This window comes from Oncorhynchus clarkii, chromosome 28 (genome assembly GCF_045791955.1).
Source record: "Oncorhynchus clarkii lewisi isolate Uvic-CL-2024 chromosome 28, UVic_Ocla_1.0, whole genome shotgun sequence".
In the NCBI taxonomy this organism is placed as follows: Eukaryota; Metazoa; Chordata; class Actinopteri; order Salmoniformes; family Salmonidae; genus Oncorhynchus; species Oncorhynchus clarkii.
Window position 1 is genome coordinate 48,566,215 of NC_092174.1, and position 15,177 is coordinate 48,581,391.

The 15,177-nt window shown below is 47.2% G+C and overlaps 1 protein-coding gene across 2 annotated transcripts in view; it reads left to right on the forward strand.

Moving 5' to 3' along the window:
• Window positions 1-15,177, forward strand: part of LOC139387387 (kinesin-associated protein 3-like) — a 50,397-nt gene that overhangs the window by 23,882 nt on the left and 11,338 nt on the right. For both annotated transcript variants that reach the window (XM_071133534.1, XM_071133533.1), the window contains exons 15-17: window positions 1,796-1,921; window positions 9,177-9,275; window positions 9,539-9,624. In XM_071133534.1, coding sequence (XP_070989635.1) covers window positions 1,796-1,921; window positions 9,177-9,275; window positions 9,539-9,624 — 311 coding nt within the window. The remainder of the gene's footprint in view (window positions 1-1,795; window positions 1,922-9,176; window positions 9,276-9,538; window positions 9,625-15,177) is intronic.

The window sequence follows — 15,177 nt, forward strand, 5'->3', positions numbered from 1 at the left end:
CCTAAAACCCCAAACAGCAAGCAATGCAGGTGTAGAAGCACAATCAGACCCCACAAAGCCTCAGGACAGCAACACAATTAGACCCAACCAAATTATGAGAAACCAAATAGATAACTATTTAACACACTGGAAAGAATCAACAAAAAATCTAGAATGCTATTTGGCCCTAAACAAAGAATACACAGTGGCAGAATACCTGACCACTGTGACTGACCTAAAAGTAAGAACATCCTTAACTATGTACAGACTCAGTGAGCATAGCCTTGCTATTGAGAGAGGCTGCCGTTGTCAGACCTGGCTCTCGAGATAAGACAGGATATGTGCTCACTGCTCACAAAAAGAGGTGGACACTGAGCTGCACTTCCTAACCTTCTGCCAAATGTATGACCACATTAGAAATACATACTTCCCTCAAATCAAATGTATTTACAAAGCCCTTCTTACATCAGCTGATGTCACAACGTGCTGTACAGAAACCCAGCCTAAAACCGCAAGCAATGCAGGTGTAGAAGCACGGTGGCTAGGAAAAACCCCCTAGAAAGGCCAGAACCTAGGAAGAAACCTAGAGAGGAACCAGGCTATGAGGGGTGGCCAGTCCTCTTCTGACTGTGCCGGGTGGAGATTATAACAGAGTACATGGCCATTAAGGCCAGATCGTTCTTCAAGATGTCCAAACGTTCATAGATGACCAGCAGGGTCAAATAATAATAATCACAGTAGTTGTAGAGGATGCAACAGGTCAGCACCTCAGGAGTAAATGTCAGTTGGCTTTTCATAGCCACAGATCACACAGAACCACAAAGAATTTGAAAACAAATCAAACATTTATAAACTCCCATATCTGTTAACCAAACAACATAAATACCAGCTATATTTGCCTGTTTATTCATCTTCCCCCACTACATTGCTAAAACACTGTCCATAGCTGATTATATCACTCTGGAAATGTCTATCTTTTTGAGATATTTTTCAGTGCAATATTTACCGTTAGATTCTACATTGTTTTTGTTGATGTTGGTTTGTATCTTCTCACTTCGGTTTATTGTTTTTTTCCCACTTGCTTTGGCCATGTAAACACGTTTACCGTGCCAATAAAGCCCTTTTCATTTGATTTGAATTGATAGAAAGAGCGAGAGAAAGAGACTCAAACTAGGTAACTACATCACTGAAGAAGAGTGGATTTAGTTTCTGAGAGAATACGGAGGTGTTCTGAAGGTGTTCTGAAGGTGTTCTAGAGGTGTTCTGAAGGTGTTCTGAAGGTGTTCTGAAGGTGTTCTAGAGGTGTTCTAAAGGTGTTCTAAAGGTGTTCTGAAGGTGTTCTGAAGGTGTTCCAAAGGTGTTCTAGAGGTGTTCTAAAGGTGTTCTAAAGAAACTGTAGTTATGAAAACAAGAAGAACAGGAGTTCACCTTTTGTACCCTCTGACCCCTGTACTCTGTGTGTTGTCATCAGGCTCTCTGACCCCTGACCTCTGTGTGTTATCATCAGGTTCTCTGACCTCTGTGTGTTGTCGTTAGGCTCTCTAACCCCTGACACCTGCCCTCTGTGTGTTGTCATCAGGCTCTCTAACCCCTGACCTCTGTGTGTTGTCATCAGGCTCTCTGACCCCTGACCTCTGTGTGTTGTCATCAGGCTCTCTAACCCCTGACACCTGACCTCTGTTTGTTGTCATTAGGCTCTCTAACCCCTGACACCTGCCCTCTGTGTGTTGTCATCAGGCTCTCTAACCCCTGACCTCTGTTTGTTGTCATTAGGCTCTCTAACCCCTGACCCCTGACCTCTGTGTGTTGTCATCAGGCTCTGCAGAGGATGACCTGATACTAGAGGTGGTGATCATGATTGGGACGGTGTCCATGGACGACAGCTGTGCCGCCATGTTGGCCAAGTCTGGCATCATCCCTGCTATCATAGAACTACTCAACGGTAAGACAGACATCATCCCTGCTATCATAGAACTACTCAACGGTAAGACAGACATCATCCCTGCTATCATAGAACTACTCAACGGTAAGACAGACATCATCCCTGCTATCATAGAACTACTCAACGGTAAGACAGACATCATCCCTGCTATTATAGAACCACTGAATGGTAAGACATTATACCTGTTATTATAGAACTACTGAATGGTAAGACATTATACCTGCTATCATAGAACTACTGAATGGTAAGACATTATACCTGCTGTTATAGAACTACTGAATGGTAAGACATTATACCTGCTGTTATAGAACTACTGAATGGTAAGGCATTGGACCTGCTATTATAGAACTACTGAATGGTAAGACATTATACCTGCTATTATAGAACTACTGAATTGTAAGACCGACATCATCCCTGCTATTCTAGAACTACTGAATCATCAGACATCATCCCTGCTATTGTAGAACTACTGAATCGTCAGACATCATCCCTGCTATTGTAGAACTACTGAATCGTCAGACATCATCCCTGCTATTGTAGAACTACTGAATTGTAAGACAGACATCATCCCTGCTATTATTGAACTACTGAATCGTCAGACATCCTCTCTGCTATTGTAGAACTACTGAATGGTGAGGCACCAACTCCATATTAATGCTCATGATGGTCGACGAGCAGGTGTCCACATACTTTTGGTCATGTAGTGTATGTACATATAGGTAGGGATAAAGTGACTAGGCAACAGGATAGATAATAAACCGTAACAGCAGTATACTGTAGGTAGGGGTAAAGGATAGATAATAGACAGTAACAGCAGTATACTGTAGGTAGGGGTAAAGGATAGATAATAAACCGTAACAGCAGTATACTGTAGGTAGGGGTAAAGGATAGATAATAGACAGTAACAGCAGTATACTGTAGGTAGGGGTAAAGGATAGGTAATAGACAGTAACAGCAGTATACTGTAGGTAGGGGGTAAAGGATAGATAATAGACAGTAACAGCAGTATACTGTAGGTAGGGGTAAAGCATAGGTAATAGACAGTAACAGCAGTATACTGTAGGTAGGGATAGATAATAGACAGTAACAGCAGTATACTGTAGGTAGGGGTAAAGGATATATAATAGACAGTAACAGCTGTGTATGTGATGAGTCAAAAGAGTTGGTGCAAAGGGTCATTGCAGATAGTCCGGGTAGGGGGTTGAAGCTGTTCAGGGTCCCGTTGGTTCCAGACTTGGTGCATCGGTGCCACTTGCTGTGCGGTAGCAGAGAGAACAGTCTATGACTTGGGTGGCTGGTGTCTTTGACTATTTTTAAGGCCTTCCTCTGATACTGCCTGGTATAATTCCTTAGTTACGGTGCATTCGGAAAGTATTCAGACCCCATTACCTTTTCCACATTTTGTTACTTTACAGCTAAAATTTATTTAAATAAGAAAAAATTCCCAAGAACACAGTGGCCTCCATCATTCTTAAATGGAAGAAATTTGGAACCAGAGCTGACCGCCCAGCCAAATAATCCTGGCATGGTCCTTACGGTGAAGCATGGTGGCGGCATCATCATACTGTGAGGATGTTTTTCAGCGCCAGGGACTGGGAGACTAGTCTGGATCGAGGGAAAGATGAATGGAGCAAAATACAGAGATCCTTTGATGAAAACTTGCTCCAGAGCACTCAGGACCTTAGACTTGGGTGAAGGTTCACCTTCTAACAGGACAACAACCCTAAGCATACAGCCAAGACAATGGAGGAGTGGCTTCGGGACAAGTCTCTGAATGTCCTTGAGTTGCCCAGCCAGAGCCCGGACTTGAACCCTATCGAACATCTCTGGAGAGACCAGAAAATAGCTGTGCACCGACGCTCCCCATCAAACCTGACAGAGCTTGAAAGGATCTGCAGAGAAGAATGGGAGAAACACCCCAAAAACTGGTGTGCCAAGCTTGTAGCGTCATACCCAAGAAGACTTGAGGCTGTAATCGCTGCCAAAGATGCTTCAACAAAGTACAGAGTAAAGGGTCTGAATTATGTCATATTTGTGATATTTCAGTTTTGTATTTTTAATAAATGTGCAAACATTTCTAAAAACCTGTTTTTGCTTTGTCCTTATGGGGTATTGTAATGTCATTATGGGCTATTGTGTTGTCATTATGGGGTATTGTGATGTCCTTAAGGGGTATTGTGATGTCCTTATGGGGTATTGTGATGTCATTATGGGGTATTGTGATGTCATTATGGGGTATTGTGATGTCATTATGGGGTATTGTGTGTAGATTGATGAGGAGGGGACACAATTAAATCCATTTTAGTATAAGGTAACGTAAAATTTTTGGGAAAAAGTCATGGGGTCTGAATACTTTCTTATTGCACTTTATGTCTTGTTGTATGGAAGTCTATGCATCACATTAAATGTGAGTCATTTAGCAGACTCTCTTATCAAGACTGTTATTGCTGCCAAAGGTGCTTCAAGAAAGTGCTGAGTAAAGGGTCTGAAAAGTTATGTAAATGTAGTATTTAAATTTTGTATTTTTAATACATTTTCAAAATGTCTAAAAACCTGTTTTTGATTTGTCACTATGGGGTACTGTGTGTAGATGGGCGGGGGGCGGGGACTATTTAATGCATTTTAGAATATGGCTGTCACGTAGCAAAACGTGTAAAAAGTCAAGGGGTCTGAATACTTTCTGAATGCACCGTGAACACCGAGGAATTTGAAGCTCTCGATCTGCTCCACTACAGCCCCGTCGATGTGAACGGGTGGCGTGCTCGGCCCTCTGTTTCCTGTAGTCCACAATCAGCTCCTTTTGTCTTGCTCACGTTAAGAGAGATGTTCTCCTGGCACCACGCTGCCAGGTCTCTGACCTCCTCCCTGTAGGCCGTCTCATCATCGTCAGGGGTCAGGCCCACCACCACCAGGTCTCTGACCTCCTCCCTATAGGCCGTCTCATCATCGTCAGGGGTCAGGCCCACCACCAGGTCTCTGACCTCCTCCCTGTAGGCCGTCTCATCATCGTCAGGGGTCAGGCCCACCACCACCAGGTCTCTGACCTCCTCTCTATAGGCCGTCTCATCATCGTCAGGGGTCAGGCCTACCACCAGGTCTCTGACCTCCTCTCTATAGGCAGTCTCATCATCGTCAGGGGTCAGGCCCACCACCAGGTCTCTGACCTCCTCTCTATAGGCCGTCTCATCATCGTCAGGGGTCAGGCCCACCACCACCAGGTCTCTGACCTCCTCCCTATAGGCCGTCTCATCATCGTCAGGGGTCAGGCCCACCACCAGGTCTCTGACCTCCTCCCTATAGGCCGTCTCATCATCGTCAGGGGTCAGGCCCACCACCACCAGGTCTCTGACCTCCTCCCTATAGGCCGTCTCATCATCGTCAGGGGTCAGGCCCACCACCAGGTCTCTGACCTCCTCCCTGTAGGCCGTCTCATCATCGTCAGGGGTCAGGCCCACCACCACCAGGTCTCTGACCTCCTCTCTATAGGCTGTCTCATCATCGTCAGGGGTCAGGCCCACCACCAGGTCTCTGACCTCCTCTCTATAGGCTGTCTCATCATCGTCAGGGGTCAGGCCCACCACCACCAGGTCTCTGACCTCCTCTCTATAGGCCGTCTCATCATCGTCAGGGGTCAGGCCCACCACCAGGTCTCTGACCTCCTCTCTATAGGCCGTCTCATCATCGTCAGGGGTCAGGCCCACCACCAGGTCTCTGACCTCCTCCCTGTAGGCCGTCTCATCATCGTCAGGGGTCAGGCCCACCACCACCAGGTCTCTGACCTCCTCTCTATAGGCCGTCTCATCATCGTCAGGGTTCAGGCCTACCACCACCAGGTCTCTGACCTCCTCCCTGTAGGCCGTCTCATCATCGTCAGGGGTCAGGCCCACCACCAGGTCTCTGACCTCCTCCCTGTAGGCCGTTTCATCATCGTCAGGGGTCAGGCCCACCACCAGGTCTCTGACCTCCTCCCTATAGGCCGTCTCATCATCGTCAGGGGTCAGGCCCACCACCAGGTCTCTGACCTCCTCTCTATAGGCTGTCTCATCATCGTCAGGGGTCAGGCCCACCACCAGGTCTCTGACCTCCTCCCTATAGGCAGTCTCATCATCGTCAGGGGTCAGGCCCACCACCAGGTCTCTGACCTCCTCTCTATAGGCTGTCTCATCATCGTCAGGGGTCAGGCCCACCACCAGGTCTCTGACCTCCTCTCTATAGGCTGTCTCATCATCGTCAGGGGTCAGGCCCACCACCACCAGGTCTCTGACCTCCTCCCTGTAGGCCGTCTCATCATCGTCAGGGGTCAGGCCCACCACCAGGTCTCTGACCTCCTCTCTATAGGCTGTCTCATCATCGTCAGGGGTCAGGCCCATCACCACCAGGTCTATGACCTCCTCTCTATAGGCCGTCTCATCATCGTCAGGGGTCAGGCCCATCACCACCAGGTCTATGACCTCCTCTCTATAGGCCGTCTCATCATCGTCAGGGGTCAGGCCTACCACCAGGTCTCTGACCTCCTCTCTATAGGCCGTCTCATCATCGTCAGGGGTCAGGCCCACCACCAGGTCTCTGACCTCCTCCCTATAGGCCGTCTCATCATCGTCTGGGGTCAGGCCCACCACCAGGTCTCTGACCTCCTCCCTATAGGCCGTCTCATCATCGTCAGGGGTCCATGGGAGAACAGGGAGTGGGTGGGGTCCATGATGCTCCCTTACTGCCCCCGTCTGAGTGGGGAGAACAGGGCGTGGCTGGGGTCCATGATGCTCCCTTACTGTCCCCGTCTGAGTGATTGAAGCTGGGGAGAACAGGGCGTGGCTGGGGTCCATGATGCTCCCTTACTGTCCCCGTCTGAGTGATTGAAGCTGGGGAGAACAGGGCGTGGTTCGGGTAGCTGGGGTCCATGATGATGTTCTTGGCCTTCCTGAGACACCTGGTGTTGTAGGTGTCCTGTAGGGCAGGCAGTGAGCACCAAACGGTGCGTTCAGCTGCACGTATCACACTCTGTAGTGCCTTGCAGTCAGTGGCGGTGGACTTGCCGTACCAGGCTGTGATGCAGCCTGACAGAATGCTATCGATGGTGCTCCTGTAGAACACTGTGATGAAGCCTGACAGAATGCTCTCGATGGTGCTCCTGTAGAACACTGTCAGGGCCCTTGGGGACGGGACAGATTTCTTCAGCATCCTGAAGTTGAAGTTGTGCCTTCTTCACCACAGTGTTCATGTGGTTAGACCATTTCAACTTCTCTGGGATGTGTCTGCCAAGGAATTTAAGTTCTTGACCGTATTCACGGCGGCGCCGTTGATGAGAATGGGGACGTGTCCAGCCTGGTTCCTCATGAAGTCCACAATCGGCTCCTTTGTTTTGCTAACGAGAGAGAGGTTGTTTACCTGGCACCACGCCATCAGAGTGCCTGTAAGCTGTTTCGTCATTGTTGGTAACCAGGTCTGTCGTGTCATCAGTGAACTTGACGATGGAGTTGGAACTGTGTGAGGCCAGTCAGTCATGGGTATACAGGGAGTACAGGAGGGGACTGAGGACGCACCCTTGTGGGGTCCCCGTGTTGAGAATCAGTGTCGAGGATGTAATGTTGTCTACCTTCACCTGAGGTCAGCCCATCAGGAAGTCCAGGACCCAGTTGCAGAGGGAGGAGTTCAGACCCAGGGCCGTGAGATTTGTAATGAGCTGATAGGACACTGGTACTTAAGGCCCAGCTGTAGTCAATGAACAGCATCCTCACATATGCTTTCCTTTTGTCCAGGTGAGTGAGGGCAGTGTGCAGTGCCGTGGCGATTGCGTTGTCGTGGATCTGTCAGGGCGGTAGGAGAATTGAAGAGGGTGCAGTGTGTCGAGGAGTTGATATGGGCTTTGACTTGATGAGACCTATATCAGAACCAATATGACAGAGCTTCTTATTGAACTGATGAGACCCGGATCAGAATCAATATGACAGGGCTTCTTATTGAACTGATGAGACCCGGATCAGAACCAATATGACAGGGCTTCTTATTGAACTGATGAGACCCGGATCAGAACCAATATGACAGGGCTTCTTATTGAACAGATGAGACCTGGATCAGAACCAATATGACAGGGCTTCTTATTGAACTGATGAGACCCGGATCAGAACCAATATGACAGGGCTTCTTATTGAACTGATGAGACCTGGATCAGAACCAATATGACAGGGCTTCTTATTGAACTGATGAGACCCGGATCAGAACCAATATGACAGGGCTTCTTATTGAACTGATGAGACCCGGATCAGAACCAATATGACAGGGCTTCTAATTGAACTGATGAGACCCGGATCAGAACCAATATGACAGGGCTTCTTATTGAACTGATGAGACCCGGATCAGAACCAATATGACAGGGCTTCTTATTGAACTGATGAGACCCGGATCAGAACCAATATGACAGGGCTTCTTATGGAACTGATGAGACCCGGATCAGAACCAATATGACAGGGCTTCTTATTGAACTGATGAGACCCGGATCAGAACCAATATGACAGGGCTTCTTATTGAACTGATGAGACCCGGATCAGAACCAATATGACAGGGCTTCTTATTGAACTGATGAGACCTGGATCAGAACCAATATGACAGGGCTTCTTATTGAACTGATGAGACCCGGATCAGAACCAATATGACAGGGCTTCTTATTGAACTGATGAGACCCGGATCAGAACCAATATGACAGGGCTTCTTATTGAACTGATGAGACCCGGATCAGAACCAATATGACAGGGCCTCTTATTGAACTGATGAGACCTGGATCAGAACCAATATGACAGGGCTTCTTATTGAACTGATGAGACCCGGATCAGAACCAATATGACAGGGCTTCTTATTGAACAGATGAGACCTGGATCAGAACCAATATGACAGGGCTTCTTATTGAACTGATGAGACCCGGATCAGAACCAATATGACAGGGCTTCTTATTGAACTGATGAGACCCGGATCAGAACCAATATGACAGGGCTTCTTATGGAACTGATGGAGTAGTGGAGCGGCTATCCGTATCTTTTCAGACGATTCGGAAACGCTACCCTTTGCTGGCGGAATACAGACCTCTCACAACATTGCTCATCCTCATACATAAGAAACACTTCATACTGTGCATGTGGCTGTAAAAAGAAATGATCTGAACGATGTTAAAAGTTGATCTGTGGTGGAGTTTTAGATATCAGGTTTGGTTTCCCTTCATGACGAAGCCACTCTGTATGTCTAAGATGGCTGTTTCTCCCTGCAGCCCAACAGGAGGACGATGAGTTTGTGTGTCAGATCGTCTATGTGTTTTACCAGATGGTGTTTCACCAGGCTACCAGGGAGGTCATCATTAAAGAGACACGTATCCTTCCTACCCACAATGCACTGCTTCTTACGTTTAAAACATGTTGATGCATAGTTAATTTTGTGTGAAAGCGTGAAATAAAATGTTTCATTTTTAACTATTAAAGTCCATTATTCTCTGAATGTTCTTCCTCATCATCATCATCATCATCCTCCTCCTCCTCCTATGAAAAACCACATCATTACTGTACGTTGGCTGTTTGGGCCTTGAACCAGCGACCTCAGACTTCCCAGAGCTGTAACCCTTAACCCTCAACTCAGAGGCTCCGGCGTACCTTATCGACCTGATGCACGACAAGAATGCTGAGATACGCAAGGTCTGTGACAACACTCTGGACATAATCGCTGTAAGTAACAGACTATTACTGAATTAAACCCTATAACAGAGGTAGAAACACACACCACTACTGGTACTGAGGGTATCCTCCTGTAACCCCAGTCTCTCTGAGGGGTATCCTCATGTAACCCCAGTCTCTCTGAGGGGTATCCTCCTGTAACCCCAGTCTCTCTGAGTGGTATCCTCCTGTAACCCCAGTCTCTCTGAGTGGTATCCTCCTGTAACCCCAGTCTCTCTGAGGGGTATCCTCCTGTAACCCCAGTCTCTCTGAGGGGTATCCTCCTGTAACCCCAGTCTCTCTGAGGGGTATCCTCCTGTAACCCCAGTCTCTCTGAGTGGTATCCTCCTGTGTAACCCCAGTCTCTCTGAGGGGTATCCTCCTGTGTAACCCCAGTCTCTCTGAGGGGTATCCTCCTGTGTAACCCCAGTCTCTGAGGGGTATCCTCCTGTGTAACCCCAGTCTCTCTGAGGGGTATCCTCCTGTGTAACCCCAGTCTCTCTGAGGGGTATGCTCCTGTAACCCCAGACTCTCTGAGGGGTATCATCCTGTGTAACCCCAGTCTCTCTGAGTGGTATCCTCCTGTGTAACCCCAGTCTCTCTGAGGGGAATCCTCCTGTAACCCCAGTCTCTCTGAGGGGAATCCTCCTGTAACCCCAGTCTCTCTGAGGGGTATCCTCCTGTAACCCCAGTCTTTCTGAGGGGTATCCTCCTGTGTGTAACCCCAGTCTCTGAGGGGTATCCTCCTGTGTGTAATCCCAGTCTCTCTGAGGGTATCCTCCTGTGTGTAATCCCAGTCTCTCTGAGGGGAATCCTCCTGTGTAACCCCAGTCTCTCTGAGGGGTATCCTCCTGTGTAACCCCAGTCTCTCAGTGGGGTATCCTATGAAGCAAGCTACAGCTACTCAGGATTTTATGAAGCTAGCCAGCTTCAGTTAGCTTCACATTCCAGGTCTCAGTCGTACTACGCCGGTGGAATTGATTAAATATTGCGTTTTGTTTTATGGTGTAGATCAGCTTTAAAACTGCAGATCGATTATAGCTTCCATCAATGTAGTTGTGTGCATCACTTCCAATCCTCCATATATTGTTTGCATTTTTTGGTATATATACACAACCGTTCAAAAGTTTGGGGTCACTAAGAGAAATGTCCTTGTTTTTGAAAGAAAAACACTTTTTTTTGGTCCGTTCAAATAACCATCAAATTGATCAGAAATCCAGTGTAACATTGTTAATGTTGTAAATGACTATTGTAGCTGGAAACGGTTGATTTTTAATGGAATATCTACATAGGCGTACAGAGGCCCATTATCAGCAACCATCACTCCTGTGTTCCAATGGCACGTTGTGTTAGCTAATCCAAGTTTATCATTTTAAAAGGCTAACTGATCATTAGAAAACCTGTTTGCAAGTATATTAGCACAGCTGAAAACTTGTTCTGATTAAAGAAGCAATAAAACTGGCCTTCTTTAGACTAGTTAAGTATCTGGAGCATCAGGATTTGTGGGTTCGATTACAGACTCAAAATGGGCAGAAACAAATACCTTTCTTCTGAAACTCGTCAGTCTATTCTTGTTCTGAGAAATTTCCAAGAAACTGAAGATCTCGTACAACACTGTGTACTACTCCCTTCACAGAACAGCGCAAACTGGCTCTAACCAGAATAGAAAGAGGAGTGGGAGGCCCCTGTGCACAACTGAGCAAGAGGACAAGTACATTAGAGTGTCTTGTTTGAGAAACAGACGACTCACAAGTCCTCAACTGGCAGCTTCATTAAATAGTACCCGTAACACACCAGTCTCAACGTCAACAGTGAAGAAAGAGGTGACTCCGGGATGCTGACCTTCTAAGCAGAGTTGTAAAGAAAAAGCCATATCTCAGACTGGCCAATAAAAATAAAAGATTAAGATGGGCAAAAGAACACAGACACTGGACAGAGGAACTCTGAATCAATTAATTTATCAAATGTATTTATAAAGCCCTTCTTACATCAGCTGATATCTCAAAGTGCTGTACAGAAACCCAGCCTAAAACCCCAAACAGCAAGCAATGCAGGTGTAGAAGCACGGTGGCTAGGAAAAACTCACTAGAAAGGCCAGAACCTAGGAAGAAACCTAGAGAGGAACCAGGCTATGAGGTGCGGCCAGTCCTCTTCTGGCTGTAACGGGTGGAGATTATAATAGAACATGGCCAAGATGTTCAAATGATCACAGATGACCAGCAGGGTCAAATAATAATAATCACAGTGGTATTAAAAGTCAGTTGGCTTTTCATAGCCGATCATTCAGAGTTAGAGACAGCAGGTGCGGTAGAGAGAGAGAGAGAGAGAGTCAAAAACAGCAGGTCCGGGACAAAGTAGCACATCCAGTGAACAGATCAGGGTTCCATAGCCGCAGGCAGAACAGTTGAAACTGGAGCAGCAGCACGGCCAGGTGGACTGGGGACAGCAAGGAGTCATCAGGCCAGGTAGTCCTTAGGCATGGTCCTAGGGCTTAGGTCCTCAGAGAAAAATAATTAGAGAGAGCATACTTAAATTCACACAGGACACCGGATAAGACAGGAGAAATACCCCACACCACTAGAGGGATATCTTCAAACCACCAACTTACTACCCTGAGACAAGGCTGAGTATAGCCCACAAAGAACTCCCCCACAGCACGAACCCGAGGGGAGAGCCAACCTGGACAGGAAGATCACGTCAGTGACTCAACTTACTCAAGTGACACACCCCTCCTTTCACTCCTAGATGTGAAAAAAGCATGGGAAAACAATTATGCATCAGTTTTAGCCCAAAAAGTTTCAGATATTTGCAATGTTACGTAGATGGAAAAAAGCTGTCCTTGAAATAGTCTTGATATGTTCGTCAAAAGAGAGATCAGGGTCCAGAGTAACACCGAGGTCCTTCACAGTTTTATTTGAGACGACTGTACAACCATTAAGATTAATTGTCAGATTCAACAGAAGATCTCTTTGTTTCTTGGGACCAGGAAACAAGCATCTCTGTTTTGTCCAAGTTTAAAAGCATAACATTTGCTGCCATCCACTTCCTTATCTCTGAAACACAGGCTTCCAAGGAGGGCAATTTTGGGACTTCACCATGTTTCATTGAAATGTACAGCTGTGTGTCATCTGCATAGCGGTGAAAGTTAACACTATGTTTCCGAATGACATCACTAAGAGGTATAATATATAGTGAAAACAATAGTGGTCCTAAAATGAAACCTTGAGGAACACCGAAACTTACAGTTGATTTGTCAGAGGACAAACCATTCACAGAGACAAACCAATATCTTTCCGACAGATAAGATCTAAACCAGGCCAGAACTTGTCCGTGTAGACTAATTTGGGTTTCCAATCTCTAAAGAACGTGGTGATCGATGGTATCAAAAGCAGCACAAAGGTCTTGGAGCACGAGGACAGATGCAGAGCAGTATTCATGATTCATTAAGGATTATCCATAATCATGGTAGCATTCACGTAGAAGTGTTTAGAAACATATTCTATTCTTATTTACAATGCAAGTAGCCCCAACAGGACTGCAGAAGGGTCATAGTGGATTATGTAGAAATGCAGGAAATGAGGGAGGACCCCCCCAGAGGAAGAGAATCCCAGTGGAGAGAGGGGAACCGGCCTGGTTATGTCCTCCCCAGAACCCCCGCCAGATTATGTCCTCCCCAGACCTCCCCCCCAGACCCCCGCCAGGTTATGTCCCCCCCAGACCCCCGCCAGATGATGTCCTCTCCAGACCCCCCGCCAGACCCCCGCCAGATGATGTCCCCCCCAGACCCCCAGCCAGATGATGTCCTCCCCAGACCCTCCCCCCCAGACCCCCGCCAGCTTATGTCCCCCCCAGACCCCCCGCCAGATGATGTCCTCCCCAGACCTCCCCCCCAGACCCCCGCCAGGTTATGTCCCCCCCAGACCCCCCGCCAGATGATGTCCTCCCCAGACCTCCCCCCCAGACCCCCGCCAAGTTATGTCCCCCCCAGACCCCCCGCCAGGTTATGTCCCCCCCAGACCTCCCCCCCAGATCCCCGCCAGATTATGTCCCCCCCAGACCCCCCGCCAGGTTATGTCCCCCCCAGACCCCCCCCTCCCAGACTGACAGGCTCTGGTACTGGTTCTCTCTGTATACAGCTCCATATTGATCTGGTACTCTCTGTATATAGCTCCACGTTGATCTGGTACTTCCTGTATATAGCTCCACATTGATCTGGTACTGGTACTTCCTGTATATAGCTCCACATTGATCTGGTACTGGTACTCCCTGTATATAGCTACACATTGATCTGGTACTCCCTGTATATAGCTCCACATTGATCTGGTACTGGTACTTCCTGTATATAGCTCCACATTGATCTGGTACTCTCTGTATATAGCTCCACATTGATCTGGTACTGGTACTCCCTGTATATAGCTCCACATTGATCTGGTACTGGTACTTCCTGTATATAGCTCCACATTGATCTGGTACTGGTACTCCCTGTATATAGCTCCACATTGATCTGGTACTCCCTGTATATAGCTCCACATTGATCTGGTACTGGTACTTCCTGTATATAGCTCCACATTGATCTGGTACTGGTACTCCCTGTATATAGCTCCACATTGATCTGGTACTGGTACTTTCTGTATATAGCTCCACATTGATCTGGCACTGGTACTCCCTGTATATAACTCCACATTGATCTGGTACTGGTACTTCCTGTATATAGCTCCACATTGATCTGGCACTGGTACTCCCTGTATATAACTCCACATTGATCTGGTACTGGTACTTCCTGTATATAGCTCCACATTGATCTGGTACTCCCTGTATATAGCTCCACATTGATCTGGTACTCCCTGTATATAGCTCCACATTGATCTGGTACTCCCTGTATATAGCTCCACATTGATCTGGTACTCCCTGTATATAGCTCCACATTGATCTGGTACTGGTACTTCCTGTATATAGCTCCACATTGATCTGGTACTCTCTGTATATAACTCCACATTGATCTGGTACTCCCTGTATATAGCTTCACATTGATCTGGTACTGGTACTTCCTGTATATAGCTCCACATTGATCTGGTACTGGTACTCCCTGTATATAGCTCCACATTGATCTGGTACTCCCTGTATATAGCTCCACATTGATCTGGTACTGGTACTTCCTGTATATAGCTCCACATTGATCTGGTACTCTCTGTGTATAGCTCCACATTGATCTGGTACTGGTACTCCCTGTATATAGCTCCACATTGATCTGGTACTGGTACTTTCTGTATATAGCTCCACATTGATCTGGCACTGGTACTCCCTGTATATAACTCCACATTGATCTGGTACTGGTACTTCCTGTATATAGCTCCACATTGATCTGGTACTGGTACTTCCTGTATATAGCTCCACATTGATCTGGTACTCCCTGTACATAGCTCCACATTGATCTGGTACTCCCTGTACATAGCTCCATATTGATCTGGTACTTCCTGTATATAGCTCCACATTGATCTGGTACTCCCTGTATATAGCTCCACATTGATCTGGTACTCCCTGTACATAGCTCCACATTGATCTGGT